This window comes from Brachyhypopomus gauderio, chromosome 12 (assembly GCF_052324685.1).
Source record: "Brachyhypopomus gauderio isolate BG-103 chromosome 12, BGAUD_0.2, whole genome shotgun sequence".
Taxonomy (NCBI): Eukaryota; Metazoa; Chordata; class Actinopteri; order Gymnotiformes; family Hypopomidae; genus Brachyhypopomus; species Brachyhypopomus gauderio.
In genome coordinates, this window is record NC_135222.1 from 11,177,366 (window position 1) to 11,200,708 (window position 23,343).

The window sequence follows — 23,343 nt, forward strand, 5'->3', positions numbered from 1 at the left end:
TGAATCCATCGTACATAAGAATGATGACAACTTTGGTCTTTTCTTATAAGGGAACCATTGAGAGATACACAAAGAAACAGCTTCTCAAGGAGATGAAATATTTCCTGTTTGGAAACATGCCCACACAACCTCACCCTAAGCTTCTAAACTTAATTTGACTAACAAGCACCACACCACTTTAATGACCTATAACCTTTTGTGCCATAATGAATCTATTAATTTTTGTTTATTTTGTAAGAAAATGGAAAATTAAAATAGAATGAAGGAGAACATAGAATTTCACAGAATGAAGGAGGCTGCTCCTCCAGAGTGGGAACCGGTAGGACACAGTGTTCCTGTGCTGCACTATTACCACTAAACGCCACACAGAGGGTGTCATTAAAGCTCCTAACCCAGTCTGCTCATCTGCAGATGCAGCAGCCTGTGTGTTATAAATAAAACCTAAGTAGGTACTTAAGTAGGAAGAAACGTTGGCTATTTATTTATAATTGTTACATGAATAACCGAAGCAAAAGCTTTGAATTCTCAGAAATCAGGCTGAAATTCTGCCCTGAGCATATTTATGATGGACTGCATAAGTGTGTATTCATCAGGATTTCTGTTCAATCCATATTAGGGCTGCAATGATTAGACTTACATATCAATGCAAAGCATCTATTTATTGATGGAAATGTTTGATAACAGACATTTTACCAAATTTTAGATGACTGAATAATTTAAATGTTTACTGGCCTAATTTATGAAAAGGCTACCTCATACTGTCTGGTCTGCCAGATATAGAAACTGCTGGTTGCAAAACAATGAATTGCACTAATTTTACAAATAAAGAGTGATTTACATTTTTCACTATGCATCACAACTTGTGTGCTTCCCTGGAATTGAACCCACAGAACATGGGGCAAGTGGCACCAAGGTTATCTGCGTTACCAAATGAGCATCCAGACAAGAGTGAGGGTGATTGTATGTTTAGAGAGCATTTGTTCTCTTCTTTCAATGACCAGCCTTCTACAGAAATAGTACATTTGTAAGGCGAAAATATCTATGTGAATGTCACATTTTTAACCCTGTTAACATGTCTGTGCTGTGTTTTTATATGATAAAAGATGACATCAAGAGCTCTGCAAACATCTCAAACATGGTTTGAGGTTCACACCTTACATGCTGTGGTCCAGATGGCCAGGGTTTCCTACGCACACAAACCTAGGGAACCAATCGTGTCATCTTGTGGTGTGAGGTTTTCAAAATCAAGGTCAAATTTATTTATATAGCTCCTTTTACAAGAGCATAATGCAGTTATACATGTGAGTCCATTTCATTAGCATAAAGCTGTGGTGAAACAATGCTATTTCAACCACTACTTTCAAAACAACGGCAGAGATGCGTTTTGGTTTCAGTTGCAGAAATGCCGAAGGAGGAAGTGTGGACTTTCATCCATATCCTGAGGATCAGAAAATCAGAAAGAAATTGGTGCAGTTTTATTTGGAAAAAGACTGTCCCAGTCAAACTTCCAGAGAACCTCTACACTACAATTTTCATTTTACAGTTTTTATTTCAAAAATAAATATGGATTCAGTCACCAATTGAAACAGACTGAGACTGATGAAGTTTAATTTTCCCCTAAAGACACATCAAGTAAGAGCCTATATGCTGATCTGACAAGATTATTTTACTTATGTTTTACCTGTAGTGTGCTAATGTTAGACGATGTCAGCTTGCCAAGTTTTGATCATACTTGTCAAATGCTACCAGCACATTTTTTCTGCCTTGGAGTTGTTAAGTTAGGACAAATATTACTCACAACAAGACCTTGGATTAGATGATGGCTGTATTCTGTCAGAGTTATAATGAATGCTTCACATAACCTTGGGGCCATTGAACCTTCACAAAGAAAGCAGGTTGCAATACAGGTCGTCCTCACGAGCTGTAAGTGTAGTGTTAGCAAAGTAAGATTCTCATTCAAGTTCATATGGCACATGAAGAATGCTGCTTTCTGGCAGAAAGCCCTGACGATACACTTCTCCTAAATGTAGTCGTATGAATCATCTGTGGTCAAGTACCAGCCATTATTAGGATATTTAGGACAAACAGTGATGCATAGCAGCATGATATGACACGGATACGAGGATATGAGGATGCTTAGTTTTAAATGTTTTGTTTTGTTGGGGGATTGTAAAGCATCTATAATATGCATAATAATATGAGATAAAGCACTGCCAATGTACTTCCTTCATTCTGTACAGAACATACTGTATGTAGACTAATTTTATTTAGTATTTATTTAGTATTTAATTTTATTTGTGAGCTAGATGCTTTTCTCCAGAGACTTTCTCTAGTGTTCAAAGAGTTTCTCCCCAGTGCCTCATCTGGATATTTATCTTCACAAGGTAGCTAACTTGTCAGAGCTGGCAATTGGGACTAAGGCTGTGTAACATTAGCAATACATTATTAGGTGTTTGATAATGGTCAAGTCGAAGGCTCATGTTATCCATTACTGTTACATACCAAATGCTGGTGATAGCAACATGTTAAATACATTATTCTGATACATCGACTTGTCTGCAACCTTGTACAATACTTCTGCTGCTGCAGTTTCGCCTTCTAATGTGGCAAAACTAATATTTTCACTTGCCAATGTGCACAGTATCTAGATATGCAGAAAACAAGCATAGTTTTGTGTATTTGATGAGCAGAGTAGAAAGTGAGCAGGCAAGCAGTGGAAGATCAATGAACGTTTTGCATATCCATTGATCTGCATATACTGAATGAAGCCAAAGGGGTGGAGTTACACTGAAGTGTATTAAGTGACTTTTTTCCTGGAATTAATTTCTAAACATGCCATTCTGAGATGACCTTTTAGGGATTTAATTGATAACAGTATTCTTTATAAAAATCATATATAATATAAAAAAGATTTGTCAGATGGATTAATTTATAACAAAATATATTAGGTTCATCAGTGTTGATTTGTGCTAGAGAAGAAAGAAAGAAAGAAAGAAAGAAAGAAAGAAAGAAAGAAACCAAACTCACTGCCAGTGACATGAGCTTTCAGATTTTTCAATTATTCAAGAACAATAAAAACAAAATTAGTCACTTTCTGAAATAATTATTTGTTCCAACCCTATCTAATTACAGACATGGGGCTCTTTGTGCTCATGTTGATTGGTAAGATTCATTCTGCTCTCCAATTTGCAACAGGCCAAAGAGTGACATTTTAAGACATTTATATTTAAATTAATCTTTTTTCTTAAAAACCGGTTTAATTTTTTTCCCCTCAATTGTTCAAATACCACATTTTGAATGTAAAAATAATAGCATATTAAATCAAGATAATACTACAGCCATCACACACATCAGAGTTCCCCTGTACTGAACAGTGGATATAGATTAGAAATCCAGTGCAGATGGTGAGAAGGACACTGCTGAGCTTCATATTACAATGACTCAGCCCTCAGAAACTGTCACAGCTTTTCACGCTGGGCCAATCATACATACCAAACAAGATGAAAAAGGAAATGGCCTCATCACGTGATAAGATATTGCCATTTTTGGAAACGTACTCACACTAACCTAAACATAAATGAACCTGAGACTTGGACAGGGAGCCTTGCATCCAACCCAGACTTTAAGAGGCCAGTCTCTCACCACATTCAGACAGCTTTATGGCAAACCTGACACCTGAAGCAACTGTCTGCTGCCTCCTGTAAACTTCAGTACTGAAGGATGCAACAGCAACGCATCCCTTAACATCACAATCCTTATTACAGCCACTAAAACATGGTTTCTGTAGAAAGTCCACCTTGGCCATGGCCAAGACAAATGCCTAACTTATGGGCTGAACCATTCATCACTGCAGAACACTGGGGCAGCAATCTCTTAATTGAGTAATGATAAACAGCTGGCTCAAATAAAACATTGCACTGAAAAAGTACTAAGTTTTCATCAAAAATTGCAGCTTTTCAGAACTGCAGCCTCTGTTGGCACTAGTACAAGGCTGGCAAAAGGAAAACCACTCAAACACAGAATACTGAAAATATAAGTATTGCAGGTCTAGTGCTAAAACAAAGGCATATTTCTACACATGAACATGCATCTGTTTCAAAACAAACACGCAGTCCCTTTTCACACACATGTACACATATGTGCAGAAACATATATAAACCCATTTCCATGTTCAGCTTTTAGATCTCTCCTACAGTACAATATCAAAGGAATGGTGGATTGGGATCCAATATGCATTCATATTGTCTGTATAACTTATAGGGTATGATGATGAAGACAGGAGATCATTTATATCAATGGCACTCCAGATGTTCATGTGTTTTTTTAAACAACTTCCTCTTTTTACCTGGACATCTTTAGAAATGTATAATGAGAGTCTCTCTTGATTTTGCAGTTCTCAGCTCAGCAATGATTCAGGCAGTGTTCACCATCTTTAGCAAGGCACAAGACAATCCACCAAACTATCAGCAAAGCTGCTACTGGAACAATAGTCTGGAGTTAACAGGTTATGAGATTAGCAAGAAAGACAGTCCTCTTGCACACACAGCCCAGCTAAACATACTCAGTTGTGCTGATAAAGATATCCTCCTCCTCTTCCTCTTCATCTTAAGCTCTATTCAGTATTGCCTTCTTAAGCTTGGTTGGAGTAAAGAAGTATTTCAAGCAGAGCTGTTTCCTATTGACCAGCTGGCTGGTGAAAAGTGTGTCTTACTAATCTCCAGGATAATTTTCTCTTCTGACAACCTTAACAAACAGCCTGCAGCCTTGAGGTTTAATTATAATCTCACTGCTCGTTTTAATCTTAGCATTTGATCATGCGCCAAACCGATAAACAATCAGTGACTTAGCAACACAGTGACGAATGTGACGACGCAGAACATCCATATTCAGAACGTTGTTCTGTTTTTCCAAAGCCGAAAAACCTGGTCACAAAAAAATGGTTGTGTGTGTGTGTGTGTGTGTGTGTGTGTGAACAACATATTCCTACCATTAAGGTTAGATGTAGATGAAAATTAACCAAATGCCTTTTTTTGTTTATACGTGCAAAGAAAATTCAATGAAAGCTCATTTCAGGGGGAATCAAATCTATTGGAAAATGGATATTACTGGAAAACCCTCTTCCTCACACCAGTTGAGGTTAACAATAATATCACAAGACAAAACCACCATGCAGTATTTAACAGTGAATTGTACCAATTTACAGTTACTATTGCTACTACTACCATCCAGTGGGGATTGGAGCGGGCCCAGGTTTAATGGTCACGGTTCGCTACTGCTACCATCTGACCAAATTCCACCCAAGTTTAAAAAATATATATCTTTATTTTATATAAAATTTATTTGGTGAACACAAAAGCATGTCTTCATTATTTCAGAAATGCCATTCAGTTTGGCTCTGTAAAGTAACACCCCTTCATGTGTTGAGCTGTGGCTCCAAGTCTTTATTTTCCCCGTTCACCCATTTTTTATATTATTTAATTAACAACTAGTTGCAATTCAAACAACAACAAAACTGGAAAGGTTCCCTGCACATGAATATTCTGATATTAGCACAAATACTGCAACACTGCAAGTAAGACATGTAGTGTTTATTCTGAGCAGCTGCTTTGCATGTAAATGGGAATGTTAAGTTAATTGCCTCACTGGTAAGACATGTACATAAATTACATAAATCAGCATGTTACCTTATTGTAACTATCCACCATATTCACAATATACTTGAAATCTAAAATCAGCACATTGATCCTATATTATATTATTCCTTAGGGGCCGATTTCACTAAGTAATATGTTCAATATCCAACAGTAAGCTTTTACAGTTTTTCCTGAACACTAATCATGGTTCATTCACTCATTTTCAGTGAATACAAAATCAGGCACCTGAATAAAAGAGAATGTGTGTAATGTACAAAATTCTCTCAAAACTGCAGTTTGGAGAAAATTATAATTTCCACAGTCCTGAAAAGGACAAATAGTTTTATAAAAACTATATGCTGGAGGTGTTTTTTGGCCACAGTCCTGGAACTGTGGTGCCATGGAGTCAAATCTTCAGTTAACAGTGCTGACAGAAGCTAGGGACAAGTTAGCATTTGGGCTCCAGATTCAAGGCCTTTTTCAAGCTTCTTCATGGTAAATCCTTCTGAGCATCACCAATCTTTGAAAACCTACAAAGAAGCTCTCAGGAGCTCAGTGAATTCCAGCGTGGAACTGTGATAGGATGCTACCTGTGCAACAAATCCAGTCGTGAAATTTCCTCACTCAATATTCCACAGTCAACTGTCAGCTGTATTATAATAAAATGGAAGTGTTTAGGAATGACAGCGACTCAAACACAAAGTGGTAGACCATGGAAACTCTCGGAGCATGGTCAACGCATGCTGAAGTACATAGTGTGGAGAGGTCGCCAACTTTCTGCAGAGATAATTACTACAGACATCCAAACTTCATGTGGCCTTCAGCTTTATATATATATATATATATATATATATATATATATATTAGTGGTGGGACTTTAACGCGTTAATTTCGATTAATTCATTACAGGGAAATTTGGTGGATAGGAAATTTAAATATAAGAAACTTCCAGATGGAAGTACAAACAAAAATAGTGTTATTTGCACTTTATGTAGGAAGGAGTTCGCTTATCACCCTTCGTTACCACCTCAACGCAAAACATGTTGATGCTAACTCGCAGGTCAGTAATGATAACTTAGCTGCTAAATGTATTCCTAGTATGAGCAAACAGTGTCGCCAGTCAACACTCGACCATATGTCGGGGTTCAAATTAAGAAACAAAATGGCAAAGTCCACGTCAGACAAACTGACCAATTCACTGGCGAGATGGATTGCTGTGGACTGTAGACCGCTCTCTTTGGTCGAAGGCTTAAGTAAGACGCGGCAAGTTTAAAGGCCTCCGCCGTTTGCAGAGTCGAGCGCTACGGTTTATGTAGGAGTGCTGCAAGTTAAGTCAACTGATGCAAGTTACGAACTGCCGTCCAGAAAGACAACAATGTCGAAGAAAATCCAGCAGCTGTATGATGAGGAAAGGGAAGTAAAACCGGTTATTGTGAAGAGCGACACAAATGTGGCTCTGACTGGTGATCAGTGGACTTTTGTTAGCAACAAGAATTATCTTGGTGTGACAACTCATATTATAGATGATGAATGGAAGATCCAGTCATTTGCTTTGAACATGCAGAAGACCACTTCTAGGCACTATGGAGATGCCTGTGGGAGAGGCCTGTGAAATTTAAAAAATCTAAAATGGTATTAAAAACATCTTCTGATTTACTTCTTATTCTTTCAATATCCTGAGCAAAACTCCCAAAATTAAACAACATTTTTGGTCAGAATTTCCAGTGTTCTGAAAACTGTTTGCTCTGTTTTCTGCACTCATCTATTGGTCTGTGTAGTAGACTGGTGGAAAAATAAACAAGATGTTGAAGTTTATGCTTATGTTCACTGATTCATTCATCATTCAAACTTAAATTAATATTTCTCATGTTAAATACTGAAATGCGATTAAATTGCGATTAATTTCGATTAATTAATTACAACGCTTCAAATGAATTCGATAAATTTTTTAATCGCGTCCCACTAATTATATATATATATATATGTTATATTATATATATATATATATATATATATATATATATATATATATATATATATATATATATATATATATATATATATATATATATATATATATATATACATGAGTTTGGTTCCAAAACGCTATAAATAGGCTGAAAACCACTGTTTTCTGTTTCAAACTTTCAAATACCATACTAAGGTAAAAAAAAAAACACAAACAAATCAAATCAAGATTTTAATATTTAAAGATTTATTTAAAAAAAACTATTCGTTTTTTCGCAAAACGCAATAAATCCATGCCATGTTTTTTTCAAAATGTCTTGTATATCCTTTGGCATCAATAGAACATTTTTTTGACTGAAAATGTGCAAAATACAATAACAAATAACTGTAAATTGTACATCTTAATATAATAGTTTGACCATTGGGCCTAAAAACACAAATTTCAAAACATTTCATTAACGAACAAGACATTGTCACGCTACAGCCCCGAACCCCTCCCTTCGAGCGTGTGTTAATGTTGTCCGTGTCTTTATATGTACGTCCGTTGGTGTGCGTGTGTGTGTGTTCACTTGTCTCGTTAAGACTAATGTGTTTCACGCGGTGCTTGTTAGGCTACGTGTATATAGTGTGTGTGTGTTTGTATCGTTTGGTGCTCGTCTTTAACGTGACATTCGTTGTGTGTGTTAAACCGTGTCAGCACGCCGTGAGCGTGTACTGTGTAGTGTATTCTACTGGAGTTATGATGCGCCGTGAGCGTTTACTGTTCAGTGTGATTGACAGCTGTTTCAAGACGCCGTGAGTGTGTCCAGCGTCAAGCCTAATAAACGTAGCCTTTGAACGCACCTCGTCTTTGCATCCTCGACTCCCTCGCACCCGTTACAGACATAAATAGTAAAATGGTATAACTATTAACATAAATAGTATAACTGCTATATGAACAGGCTCCTCTATACTATCCGTTCATTTTAGCGGACTTTGAGAGTGAAAAACGAGATATATTTTAACAAAGTAGGCTACAAGAAATGCCGGGCGGCTCAACAGGTCGCGTTCTATGGTGTTTCCATATGTGGTGGTGCGCTGTGATTGGATGAGTGGAGATGTGGCGTTCTGCGGGAAATCAGGATTGGCGTTTGTTGCATTTTGGAAAGAAAGAGAGAAAGTAGGGCAGTATTACACGGCGGATGTGGCGTTTTGATAAAAATTGAATATTGGCTTTTCAAGAGTGGTCACATACCATTCTGATTCCGGCTCTAACTCATTTTTTTTTTTTATGGCGTTTATCGCGTTTTGGAACCAAACTCTTCATATATTGCTCAAAAAAATAAAGGGAATACTCAAATAACACATCCTAGATCTGAATGAATGAAATATTCTCATTGAATACTTTGTTCTGTACAAAGTTGAATGTGCTGACAACAAAATCACACAAAAATCATCAATGGAAATCAAATTTATTAACCAATGGAGGCCTGGATTTGGAGCCACACACAAAATTAAAGTGGAAAAACACTACAGGCTGATCCAACTTGTAATGTAATGTCCTTAAAACAAGTCAAAATGAGGCTCAGTATTGTGTGTGGCCTCCACGTGCCTGTATGACCTCCCTACAACGCCTGGGCATGCTCCTGATGAGGTGGCGGATGGTCTCCTGAGGGATCTCCTCCCAGACCTGGACTAAAGCATCCACCATCTCCTGGACAGTCTGTGGTGCAACGTGATGTTGGTGGATGGAGCGAGACATGATGTCCCAGATGTGCTCAATCGGATTCAGGTCTGGGGAACGGGCGGGGCAGTCCATAGCTTCAATGCCTTCATCTTGCAGGAACTGCTGACACACTCCAGCCACATGAGGTCTAGCATTGTCCTGCATTAGGAGGAACCCAGGGCCAACCGCACCAGCATATGGTCTCACAAGGGCTCTGAGGATCTCATCTCGGTACCTAATGGCAGTCAGGCTACCTCTGGTGAGCACATGGAGGGCTGTGTGGCCCTCCAAAGAAATGCCACCCCACACCATTACTGACCCCCTGCCAAACCGGTCATGCTGAAGGATGTTGCAGGCTGCAGATCGCTCTCCACGGCGTCTCCAGACTCGGTCACGTCTGTCGCATGTGATCAGTGTGAACCTGCTTTCATCTGTGAAGAGCACAAGGCGCCAGTGGTGAATTTGCCAATCCTGGTGTTCTCTGGCAAATGCCAAGCGTCCTGCACGGTGTTGGGCTGTGAGCACAACCTCCATCTGTGGACGTCGGGCCCTCATACCATCTTCATGGAGTCGGTTTCTAACCGTTTGTGCAGACACATGCACATTTGTGGCCTGCTGGAGGTCATTTTGCAGGGCTCTGGCAGTGCTCCTCCTGTTCCTTCTTGCACAAAGGCGGAGGTAGTGGTCCTGCTGCTGGGTTCTTGCCCTCCTATAGCCTCCTCCACGTCTCCTGGTGTACTGGCCTGTCTCCTGGTAGCGCCTCCAGCCTCTGGACACTACGCTGACAGACACAGCAAACCTTCTTGCCACAGCTCGCATTGATGTGCCATCCTGGATGAGCAGCACTACCTGAGCCAATTGTGTGGGTTGTAGAGTATGTCTCATGCTACCACGAGTGTGAAAGGACCACCAACATTCAAAAGTGACCAAATCATCAGGTCCCCACCTGCAGAACCACTCCTTTATAGGGGGGGTCTTGCTAATTGCCTCTCATTTCTACCTGTTGTCTATTCCATTTGCATAACAGCAGGTGAAATTGATTCACAATCAGTGTTGCTTCCTAACTGAACAGGTTGGTTTCACAGAAGTGTAGTTGGCTTGGAGTTATATTGTATTGTTTAAGTGTTCCCTTTATTTTTTTGAGCAGTGTATATATATAGGCCATGGGAATCTTTCACCAATCCTGCTGTGTGTATTTGTGCATTGTCATCCTGATACATGGCACCGCCTTCAGGATACAATGTTTGAACCATTGGATGCACATGGTCCTCCAGAATGGTTCGGTAGTCTTTGGCAGTGACGCGCCCATCTAGCACAAGTATTGGGCCAAGGGAATGCCATGATATGGCAGCCCAAACCATCTCTGATCCACCCCCATGCTTCACTCTGTGCAACAGTCTGGGTGGTACGCTTCTTTGGGGCTTCTCCACACCGTAACTCTCCCGCATGTGGGGAAAACAGCACCATTGCACCATTGAAACAGATGTTTGACGTTGGCACAAGTGACCAAAGGTTTGGCGATAGCAGCCCGGCCTTGTATAACGACCTTGTGGAGCTCCCAATGGACAGTTTTGGTGGCCGGGATTTGGGCAGCAGTGCTTTTATGTTTTTTGGATAGAAAAAACATTAGATGTAATTCGTCCTTCTTGGTGGTATGCAGACATTACCCTGGATACTGTGGCTCTTGATACATCACCACAAAGACTTGCTATCTTGCTCACAGACGCGCCAGCAAGACATGCACCAACATTTGTCCTCTTTTGAGCTCTGGTATGTCACCCATAATGTTGTGTGCATTGCAATATTTTGAGCAAAACTGGGTTCTTACCCCGCTAATTGAACCTTCACACTCTGTTCTGTGCAATCAATGTGCAATTAATGAAGATTGACCACCAAGCTGGTCCAATTTAGCAATGAAACCTCCCACACTAAAATGACAGGTGTTTCAGTTTTCAATATATATCATTGTCTCTTTCTCCACATGTCCTGAAGCCTAATTCATTATCTGTGGGAACGATGGCTATAATTGGCTAACCCAGCTAATCTCTGTATCACAACTAGTACAATTACCAGGCAAAGTCTCAATTCCATTTCAGTTCCATATCTGATTTATTTAGCAGATGTACAGACACTTTGCCAACATATCTAGATATTTTAGTATAAAAGGTAATTGGATCATATTTCAAATTAGCCCCATTGACTTAATATTGTTTTCTGGCTAAACCCTTCTGAAGGGTGCTGCCCCACCCTATAGGTGGATGGACAGTGTAAAGATAGCTGAGAACCTATGGTCGTGTATGTGTGTGTGTGTGTGTGTGTGTGTGTGCATCATATATATAGTGATAATGAGTTAGGCCTCATGAGTTAGGGCATATGGAGAAAGAGACAATGAGACACACGTGTACTAAAGTCAGTGTTTAACTACTTACTAGTGTACATACAGAATATTTAGTATGCAAATTTATCAATATTGCAAATACAAAATAAAAAAGGTTTAAAAGTCTACAGTAACCAACTGAAAATATAAGCAGGAACCTTATGGAAACCACATGTCTTGACCAGCCAGTGCATATGGTCAGGATAAATCGACAGACCACCCTGGTATTGCTGTGTTTTGGCACTAAAAACCCAACTGGGGTCAGCACTTGCACAAGAGGAGATGTTGCAACATAGGTTTCTGTAATACAGTTATGCCAGTTTGAGTTCAGATAAAAAGTACCATGGCTTCCCAACACAGTTGGCTTTTCCACTGCCTGATTTTTCCATTAGCCATTCACAGTATCGAGGGTATCATTTTTTTCTCAAGGCGGTCACGACAATGTGTCCGTGTTGGACCGCAAACACTCTGCCTGGCACTGAATGATCTTGTGACATCTCTACCCACGGTGCTATAACTCTTCCATGGGCTCATTGATCTGCAGCCGGGACAGCGAACTTTGGGCCATGTGCAGTACCAGTCAAAAGTTTAGACACAGCAGACTGAAAGCAAGTTTTTCATTACAGGAAGGACATCTTGAGCTTTGGGTCATGTCATTTGGAGGCGCTTTCTCCTCAGCTCACCGGCTCCCGTTCAGTCACTTCAAACGTTTGCTACTTGACATGGGCATGGACTACCCAGCACAGGAGGCCCTGTTGCCATCTTTGCATACACGAAGGCTCCAAATACTTAATACAGGCCAGTAGTTTTTTAGACCGTATCGAGTTACACAGCATTAACATCACTAAAACTGCATATTATCATTTAAAAGTTAACCCAAGTATGAGGCATACTAACCCTGCATAACTTCAACTATAACACGTGTCTTTAGAACCTTGAGATTAGAATGCTGGCAGCCCTCTCTCTTTCAGCTTTAGCTAGTTAAGAAGACATCAGTTTCCATCCTCAGTAGGAAAAGAAAGGTCAGAGCCTATTACCCTGGTCTTATTCAATTTGTAGTGGTTTCCTATAAATTCTACATTGACTGTCATCACTTCGATCCACTAAGGCAGGGCTACTGGTACTACCTAGGTTCACTTGCAATTCAGTTTGTAATAGAGGTTTCTCTCATTTACGTTCTAATCCCTGAAATAATGTTTAAAGAAAGTTCTCAGATAGGTGCTATAGGTGCTTTATTTTTTTTTTCATCCTAATTCATAAAAGTTGAACTTTTCCTTTTTAAGTTTATGACTTGTATATATTTCACTACTTTTTTTTAGAGTGGCAACTTTGTTTATTCTTTTATATGTAAAAGGAAAATATTGGACTCAAAGTAATAAATGCTATAAAAATTAAGATTATTATTTATCCATTGTAATCAGTCTGTGCTAGTAAATGGTTTGCTCAGTGTAGCAGAAGACACAATGGGGGCCTGCCAACTTGGTGTACAGTAACAGAGGAAGGTTTGCTCAACACACCTAGGGCAGGCACACCTAGGGCAGGCACACCTCACCAGGGAATACGGCTGGGCTCAGCAAAACCCCAGTCTCTCCCATTTCTGAGGACGAATCATTAAGCGTTGATGCATTTGTGGAAGGGCTTGAGGTAGGCTGAACAGCAGTTGTAGTGCTGCCTGCAGTGTGTAGAGTTGTCTTTGTGACTCAGCATGTATATATTGAGGGGGCCTTCCAGTGCAGCCTTAGCTGAACAGTGGTACTGTCTTCTGACCACGTACAGAACTGCACCATTAAGCAGAACTGTGCCTTGAGCATCTTCTAGGAACGTCACCATGTACAAGGCCAAGCAAGCTGGTGTCATCCATGGCAGAAGTCTCTTTCAGCTGAGAGAGTGGTTTAGTGTCTTCCACCACTGCAACACACCACTGCTTCAGTGGCTTTGTGTTCGAATAGTGCAATTTCACTTCAGCAGAGTGCAGAAGAATTTTTTGTTCTGGTGGTCACCCAGTTATTTGGGCCGATTAAATGTCATTTTGAGATCATCACACTATATTCCATTTTTTATCCCCCCCGCATCTGCTGAATATGTTTCTTTATAATAAAAAAAACAAAAACATTTTGACTTTTTGATTACCTGTGGACATTTGTTACATTTTAATAAATAATAAAAACGCACCATACTTATGTGCACTGCAAACAGAGACAATGCAGATAAACTTAATATAAGGTCAGTGTAATGGAGACCATCACTCAGGAAGGCTCTGGTTGGTGAGCCAGAGAGTTGGCTCTTTGCTCTGGTGGTTGGGGCTTGTGTTTACCAGCTGTAGAACCCGAGCTTGAGACCTGGGTATGGTTGCTGCCCTCAGCCTTCATCAGAAATGGTGTCAGAAGTGGGATTGTACTGTGAGGCCAATTGACCCCCCCCTGCTGTGGAGGAATGGTGCAAAGCTCAGTGTGAACCCCTGCTGAAGGACATGGTGTGACCCTGGATGAAAGTTGAAGGTGTGATGGACACATGGAAAGTGTAAAGCGAAATGGTGTGCCACCCAAACCAGTGAAACCAGTGTGACAGACACAGTCATACCCTGAAGGAGATGGTGGTGTGATGGAGACTCTAAGTTAAAATAGGTGCTCTGGCTGCTAAGCCAGAGAGATCGCTTTTTCAGAGCTTGTGTTCATCACCAGTAGAATCCAGGTTGGAGCCCCAGATGCAGTTACTGACCTCAATGTCCTCAGTCAGCAATTGTGTGCCTCGTCTGTTAAGTATTAAAATGTATGTATAAGATGCAAAAAGCCCAACACAAAAAGGTTTTCCAAATATTAGCATCAACTAGCAGTTTGTTTTAACCACTTTTATGGAGCAAAATACATATCAATACCCAAGCAATTAAAAGAGCATTCATTTAAATACGATAAATTAACTAGTCATCTTTAAAAATATTTCCTTCTAAACTCTGTGTTGTGGGTATAGAACGTGCAGGAAAAAGGAGGAAGCAACTAAAGGAGTTGAAACCAACGTGCAAAGTGCAGTAACGAGACTGAAAGAAAACCACGTACCATTGACTGATCGGTAACAGTTCAGAAAAAATACGAGGCTTATAAAGAGCAGAACATAACCTACACAGGCTGGGGCTTTGAGGGCAGCTAATGTCTAATTCGGGTTTAAAATGATTCGGGTCAAATGGTGTGGTGTTTCATCTGATAGGTTTTATTTGACTGCATGTGATTTTTTTGTATTCATCAGGTCGTTTGCGATGTGTTTATTGCTCATTTAACGATGATAAAATACAGTTTATTCGTCAGGACTAATGTGGCATAACAAGCATTTAAGCATGGCTACAAATAAAGCACTGCTTACAAAAGGTACAATAGGCCTGTGTTACTGTTGCACAGACCAAGCCAACACTCTGCATAAACTTTACTCTAGCCTCCATTTTAACAACATGCCCCAAAGTAGTTCTTGGTAGGGAATCATTTTCCTTCACTGTAATGAAAATGCTAAATTCCTCTGGGCTAAATTCTCTGGGGACTGACTGCACTCTGTTGTCTCACATCTCATTTCACTGTTACTATCCGTGTGGCCCTTCCACCCTCTTGCTGACCAGTTGACTTGTCTGCTTGGCAGACTGACAAATTATTTTTAAAAAATAACCTCTCTGTATTGCCTCCAAATTACATACCTATAATCCTCAATTGAACCCTAAATCTCCAGGCACAGTCAGTAGATTTTAGAGCCAATTTAGTCAGAAGCTAATGTCCACAAATGTTTTGCCAAGCTAATTAGGACAGTCTTACAGATCATACTACTAAAATGTACAATGAGCAATGTAATAGCATGTCTCCCTCTTCATTCTCCATAGCAAGACACCCAAGCAGGTGAAATTATTTACATATATTCACACAGAATAAGAAATATTAGAACACAACACAAGGTTAAACTATATTTCCACATCACATCTAAAAAGACAGATCTCAACAATGTTGGCAAAAATGTAGATTTGGGGGAATAAAGAAACACTGCATAAAGGTATAAATTATTTGACAAAACGGGTTGGGCACTAAAGCAGCAGTATTCATGCGCTGCCTGGGAAAAGATGGCAGAGTTCACGGTGCCAGCCACTGTCTCAGTACCCCTGGCATCTGTTCGATGATGCAGAGAGTGCTGAGCAGTTAGCATGCACCTCCATGCTGTCTATTCAAGCTGCCTGGGTAGTATCAGTAGCTCCACACAGTTCATACATGCCTTCCTCCTCTCAAACTCCGTGGTGCTGTCATAATATAATCAAAAATTATTTTAGATGTGTAGCTCTAGAATAATAAAAAGTAGAACTCACAAATGAATAGAACCTAAAGCAAACTAGCTGTCAAATATCTTCCACCCCAACTGTTTGATCACTTTCCCTTCATGATTTGAACAATGGTGGCAGTACTGAAGAAAAAAAAAGCTCCAGCTCAGAGAAACTCAGCGAACCTTCTCAGCATGTGCAGCTGATTGAGTGCTTTAGGACTCCTGTTCCTCTCTGAAAGGGGTTGACTGCTGTCAGAGCCTCTACAGCTGGCCTGCCACATGAATCATAAATAAAATATGAGCAGTTTGATGGCTTCCATTGCTCTTGGGAACAGGATGCAGGCCACAGAGCTTGATGGCCTCCTGTCTGCAACCGTGTGGAGAGGAAGCCAGACCTCTAGGGCTAGGGTGAGGCTGCCTCATTTTGGGCCTTGCCAAATAGACCTCAGCGCCACCTTTAGCCTTGGAGGGGGTAATAGATCACTCCTACATTATGACACTCCCACCAAATCCACACATTTTGAGTAATTTATTGTGCATTGTAAGAGATATAAGCAGTTGAGCCTCATTTCCAAGAGTTCACCGCACTTCAAATACACTCCACACACAAAAGCAGTCATGGCTATCCAGGCATTTCTTTTCTGACGTAGGCATATCTTATGTGGGAACAGGATCAATACATCTTCTCTAGAGACCAATAAAAGTATGCTCAGGTAAAAAAAAAAAAAAGAAAAGATTTATGCAACCGTGAGGACTCATTTGTTATAAGCCAAAGAGGAAATGTTCTGTCAAACATCACTTTGCAACAGGTTTATCCTCAGGAGACTGAGGAAAAAACACTTTGAATGGATGGAATCTCTTCATAAAACTGTTCTTAATTGGGGATTAAATCTTCCCTATCTCTCAACCAAGACAACTCACTGCATCTGAATGAACCAATCAATGCAAGACAATTTCCATGTTTACAGGGATAACTAAATCTCAATAGATTTGCAATCAATGAAACTTTTTTTTCTCTTTGTCTATTTGGGCTTTAATGATGTATCTTTTTTCATATTAAATTTTTTATTTTAAAATTTTAATTTTTTTTTTTAAAGAACCCCTTGTCCATTGTTACACTACACCCACCCCAACTATCTCCCTGAATCTGACACAAAGACACACAGTACCCCCTAACGGGTCCCCCTCTTCACCTCCTCCCTCAATCCTCCCTCAATTTAGTGAATTTATATATAAAGTATCATCTATCTATCTATCTATCTATCTATGAATCCAATACAAAGTACCCCCAACAGGTCCCCCTACCTACCAAACAACCTCCCTCTATCCTACACAAAGTACTCCTCAACAAGTCTTCTTCCCACCCCAACCTACCCCAGAATTGAGGATTCATATTTCAATAGGAAAAAAATATATGTTTTTATATAGGTTAGCATTAGTCCCCAGAGTATCAATGAAACTTTTATAAGACAAACCCCAGTCCACCATTGGCCATCAGCTGTAAGTTCCAAATAAAAATTGCCACTACAGTAAACATGTGGTCTGCCATCATATTGACTAGTAAACTGCAGCATGGACAGAAATTTTCACAAGGGCTAAATATTTAGATTATGAAGAGTTTTCATGTTCTGTATCAAACAGTGAGTATCTATTATACCTCTCCCCAGGGCCGGCGCCACGGGGGGGGGAATGGGGGCGTCGCCCGCTCAGGCGAGGTGTCCCGCCCCCTCAATGTAAAAAATAAGACCCATTTATTTTACAACAATCGCTACATGGTGACCCCTCGGCCGCTCGACTATCGTTACACGCACCCCCTAACCCTAACCCCCCCCCCCACCACCGCTCAACAACTTACGTTCGCCAACCCCCCCACCCCCCGCTCAACAACTTACGTTCGCCCCCCCCCGAAATTTTCTGACACCCCCTCACTGTATATGTTCTGGCGCCGGCCCTACCTCTCCCTGACATTATATAGAAGGTATTTCCCTACACATCCAGGTATGCATTGCTAAAATAAAAAAAGATAGCTTTGCCATTAAAAGTTGAGGATTGTGTTCTCGCAAGGATATATGGCAACACATTAACAAATGCTGGGCTAATTCTACAGTGAAGCTATATTAAAACTTTCTCTTGAATATTATTTTCAGACATTACAGTCATGCCAGTTAATTATATTTTGTTATATAGAACACAGTGATAATTAAATGTGTTGCTGAAACTGGCAGAAGTTTCATATATCATCTTGAGATCTAGGTACAGATACTGAAAAACTATGTACAATTTTAAATATATATGCTGTCAAAACCATGGCAGTGTGTTGCACATGTCTGTGTGATTGCAGTTTAATTAGAACACCCAAAACGGTAGCATTATCATCAAAATGTTCATATCTGAAGAATTACATCTACACCTGAAGAGTTACATCTGCACCATAGTATCACACACTACGACACATGCATATACACCAACACCTACACACAACACTGGGGGTGGAGGGGTGGGAAGGCCTTCCTTCACCCGCTTCCTGCTCCCTGCCGGGGCGGGGGGGGGGGGGGGGGGGGGGGGGGGGGGGGTTGCTGGCACGGGACTGGGCTGGTGGCTTCCTAGGACCGCTACCGGTCCTTGCTGGTCCAGCCATTTGCCCCTGCCGCAGAGGGTGTGCTAGTCTGGATAAGTGTGTGTCTCTGTCCTTGTTTTCTTCTTGTTTCTGAATGGGTGGATGAATGAGTGCGTGTTGGAGGGAGGGGACATATGGCCAGGTTTGGAGGTGTGAGGGTGAATTTGAGTGTATGTGTGTGTGTGTGTGTGGGGGTGGGTGTGTGCATGGTGGGGGTGTATAGGGGCGAATGTAGGGTGGGTTTGGTTATGTGGGTGAGGACAGCTGGTTCTGGGTCGGGGCTGGTCGTGCCCGGTTCACTCATGGACACTCCCCTGAGACTACTGCACCACTCCAGAGGGGGGGCGCCTTGCAGCTCCGGAGTCCGGCTTGGCCCCCCGGCGTAGGGGCGGTTGGCCCGCTCCCCTGGGCGGTGGTGGTATGGGGCGGCCGGATGCTCCTCGGCGGGAGGTGGGCCCTGCCGGGTGGTGGGTGGCTTTCCGGGCGCGTGGCGCCGTGGTTTTGCCGCTGGCCCCTGGGGGGGGGGGGGGGGGGGGGGAGGCGCTCTGTTCCCTCTGGTTCCCCTGGACCTGCGCTCCTTGACTGGTGGGGCGCTGTCCGGGGTCTCTCTCTCCCGCCTGCGGGGGCGGGCGGGTGAGGGTTTCTGGGAAGTGCGGCTCTGGTACTCCACCGCTCTGTGGGGGGCCGTGGGCGGGTGGGATTCCCGGGTCTCTCTCCACCCGCCTCTGGCCTCTGGGGGAATGCTGTCGCAGCTACCCACCCTTGCTGGTAAGTACATTCCATACATCTATCCTATGTTGCACTTCTAGGTTGCACATAAACACACACTCACACACACCCATACATCGCACTCATCTGCACTATATGTATTTGGTTTACTTTCTGTACTTCTTTGCAGTGGTCATTTGAGCTGGTTGCGTGTTTTATTTTATTAATATTATTATTATTATTATTATTTTATTATTATTATTATAATTTTTTTTTTCTTTTTCTTCTCCTTTCTTCTCCTACCTCTGTCTTTTCCCTTTTTATTATTTCTCTCCCCCTCTTTTCTTGGTCCACCTAACCCCAATAATTATCACTTTGCATATTGTTATCACTATATATTGTTATCACTACACTATATATTATACAGAATTGTTATAATTGGCATTTAAATCTGTACATAAAAACAAAGTTGTCCTCCAAAGATGGGGGGGTGGAGGTGGGCCAAAAAAAAAAAAAAAAAAAAAAAAAAAGAGTTACATCTACAGTTTAGTAATATTAAAGCTGACTAGGATTTCACATCCAAGAGTCAATGCACCACCTACAGCTGTGTTCAACTGTATAATATACTAGGTGTGCAGAAATTAATCCCAGCCTATTACAGGATGTGGGCATAGGGACACTTAAAAGTTGAGTTTGTGAATGTACGATCATTTCTCTCAACTTGTACTTTGCATTAATGGAGAAGCATGTTGTGCTAATGGCCATAAAAGTCCTCATACTGCAGTTTTATGATACAGCACCTCTACACAAAACTCTACCAGCTCTTCACAAAACATGTGGGCTAGAAAAGCAGAGAGTGACAGCAAAAAAATAAAAATAAAATAAAAAATAAAAAAAACTCACGCTGCTTAGTGCAAGTCTGCCGAAAGGCCGCAGTGCAGCGGCTGGATTAACGAGCTTGGCTGACTCCTCCATACTGGCCTTCAACCCACCAACCCCAGCTCAGGACTGGACATAATCAGAGCCCAGGAAACCTGATTCAGGCCTGGATCCAACTCACACCTCGTTTGCAAATCAAGAGTGTTCACATGGCTCCATCTCTGTGCTCCGCCGCTGTTTCAGGTTCACTTATGAGCACCCGTAGTCATGGAGGTCATGCACAGGGGCCCAGAGTCAGTCCTCCTCTAGTGGAATACAGTCCAGTAAAGGGTACAACATTCCCTGCCTCAAATGAAACCAGGATTGGAAGGCAGAAAAGTGAGTGAGGACAATAAAGAAGCTAAAACTGCTGCACGCAATATCATTTAATAATGGTACGAGATTGGAAACGTTATTCACTTCAATGAGAGCCAAGATACAAAATCTAAAAGCCCATCACTAAATGTCTGTGCATTTCTAGTACTACAATCATATCTGCAATACAAAAATACATATACACATATGCCCAATGATATTTTGGACAACTTGTATGAGACTTTACTCCATTAACAATGTACTGAACCAAAATATCACCTTATTTGTAAACTCATGCTTACTAGATTGATTGAATTCACACAGATGGATAAAGGCAATCAATGACCTTCCTTCTGCTGTAGTGTTTCTTGATTAAAACTCTACACTGACTGATGAGTTGAGGATGTCATGGAAATACACACTGGCCTGATTTCCCTAAAACCACTTCATCACAACAAATCAGTTTGCTGGAAGAGTGAATATTAGTATTATGGATTGTTAACATGAGCTACATTATGATTATAATAAACAGAGCCTTCTCTAGTTTGAGACCTATCCACTTAAAAGATTGATTAAATTAATTTCCTTATCATAACCCCCCCCACCCCAAGTCACATGACTGGTATGACTTTCTTTAACCAGCTATGGGGTGCTTACTTATTCCTGACTTAATTCTTAATCCAATGCTTGCAGTAGATAGCTCATTTGATATACTTATTGCCTTATATACCTAATAAACATATTATATTATTAACATCTCAAAACCAAGGCACAACAATATGGCAACAATATGGCAAACTGTAGTTTGAAGCAGATGATATCACGGTGACCATATCTAAAATGTTCTTAGATGTGTGTATGTATATTTGTCTTTGGGACTCAGATGTGCCTTTGTACTGTAGTACTGGACAATGACCAAAACCCAAGCCATTTAAGGGTTAGGTGTTCCTATATTATTTTACAATTATTCTAAAGAAATTATAAATTACTCTAAAGTAATTGTTAAAATAAACAAAAATCCAAGCACTTAAACCCAGTAATTTGTTACCTTTTCAATATCAACAAGTCACTGTTGTCACTCTGAGCATTATATAAAATATATTCTAAAATTGAAATAATGTCTACTGAACAGATCTTTGAATATGACCTCTACTACAACAGTGCAAATCCCTTAAGCTCAGTCTATACTAAACGTTTGCTAAAGCAACATCAAATCAGTATTAATTCCTTATCTGGTCCAGTTTCATTGATCAGACAGTATGGACAGATAATTAATTAGCCATAAAATCAGAATGAATCAAAATGTGTTTTATTCCTGTAGTGCATACAGTTGAGTAGGTACAGCAGTCAACATCAAGTCTGTGGGTTGGATCCCCAGGGAACACACACATTGTGATAAATATATGCAAGTCACCAAGGATAACAGTATCTACCAAATATCAAAAATGCAAAAAGTTCCATGTGCCCTGAATCAACTCGTTTTCAGGAGAAAACGAGTTAATAGAGATTATCTCTACCGTTAAACATTCCACTAACCGGCCCTAGTGTGACAATTATAAAGGTTTAACATACAAATAACTGAATATTAATGAATAATCGGTCGATTTTGCAAAGATTATGGGAAGAGGAGAGAAACGTCTGACGGAAGAAGTGAAAAGATCACATTCCCACCAGCCATCTGGCTTAGCATCCGGCAAACGGTGAGATCATGCCACCTCTGGGTCGGTTGTATCACATCCTTGTAGATGACTATGTTTCATCCCAGAAAACTTTAATACCACCATAATTGTGGCAATGCACAGACAGGAAGTTTTCCGATTTACGCCCGAACAGATATTAAAGCTTTTTAAGCGTCGTATGATATTAAACATACATTTCCACTGAGCGATCGTCAGTGATTGTGAAGTCAAAGGCTTCAATAAATTACACTAAAGCAAAAAAAAAAAACGTGTAGGATGCATTTCTTTACATTTATCTCAATGAAAAGTCTGTAACCAACACATTTGCTTTTCAGAACTATACGAATGACTGGGCTACTCCACAGAAATTATATTGCTCAGAAAAAAACGCAGAGGTTTACCTCTAAAGAGGAAGGATTTGCTGCTGTTGTGAAGTCCTGTAATTTGGGTTATTCCGTATGTTGCGTTAGCCAAGTCCAGTTCGTTGATGATGTCAATTTGCAACTCAGGATCTATTCCAAATCCTACAACTGAAGAGAACAAAATCCAAATAACAGTTATCCAGACATTCGAATGTTTTCTTTCTTTCTTTTCTGTTACAATAACGACTTGAATAGGCTATAAAGGGCACAGTTGACCTTTCATTCGAATCTTCCACCTGCGCTTGCACTCGAAAGTCCGCATTACAACTTACTATACGCGTACTCTATGATAAACTGTGCAGTACTAACGCAATTATTCAGTGCATATATCTGATTGAAAAGGCATGTTAAGTAATTCAAAAGATAAACAGACTCGAAATTTCCAGAAGATGTGAAGTTATTTAAACAGTTGAACACAAAAAGTTGTGAAATCAAGTTTGAGATTATTTTAGCTAATAGGTTGTGGCAGGAAAGTGCGACACCTTGCATGCCACATGCACGCCTTATTGGCTACGTAAGACTAGAGTGAGTTCGTCAAACGCGTAGATACGAATTGATGGCTTGAATAAAATGTTTTTTTCACGGTTAACATTCATTTATAGGTTTCAAGTAACCATCAGCCACAACACGTTTAAAGAGGAAAGGCAAACGCCCAAATGCGAAGGCGCCTTGTGCGTAACTGTCCAGATTTCTTTCTCTACAAAAAGATTCCATGTT

At 40.6% G+C, this 23,343-nt stretch overlaps 1 protein-coding gene across 1 annotated transcript in view; it reads right to left on the minus strand.

Moving 5' to 3' along the window:
• LOC143527817 (protein kinase C-binding protein NELL1-like) overlaps nucleotides 1-23,343 on the minus strand; it is a 216,908-nt gene that overhangs the window by 193,380 nt on the left and 185 nt on the right. Inside the window, exon 2 of the mRNA XM_077023124.1 lies at nucleotides 22,606-22,734. Coding sequence (XP_076879239.1) covers nucleotides 22,606-22,734 — 129 coding nt within the window. The remainder of the gene's footprint in view (nucleotides 1-22,605; nucleotides 22,735-23,343) is intronic.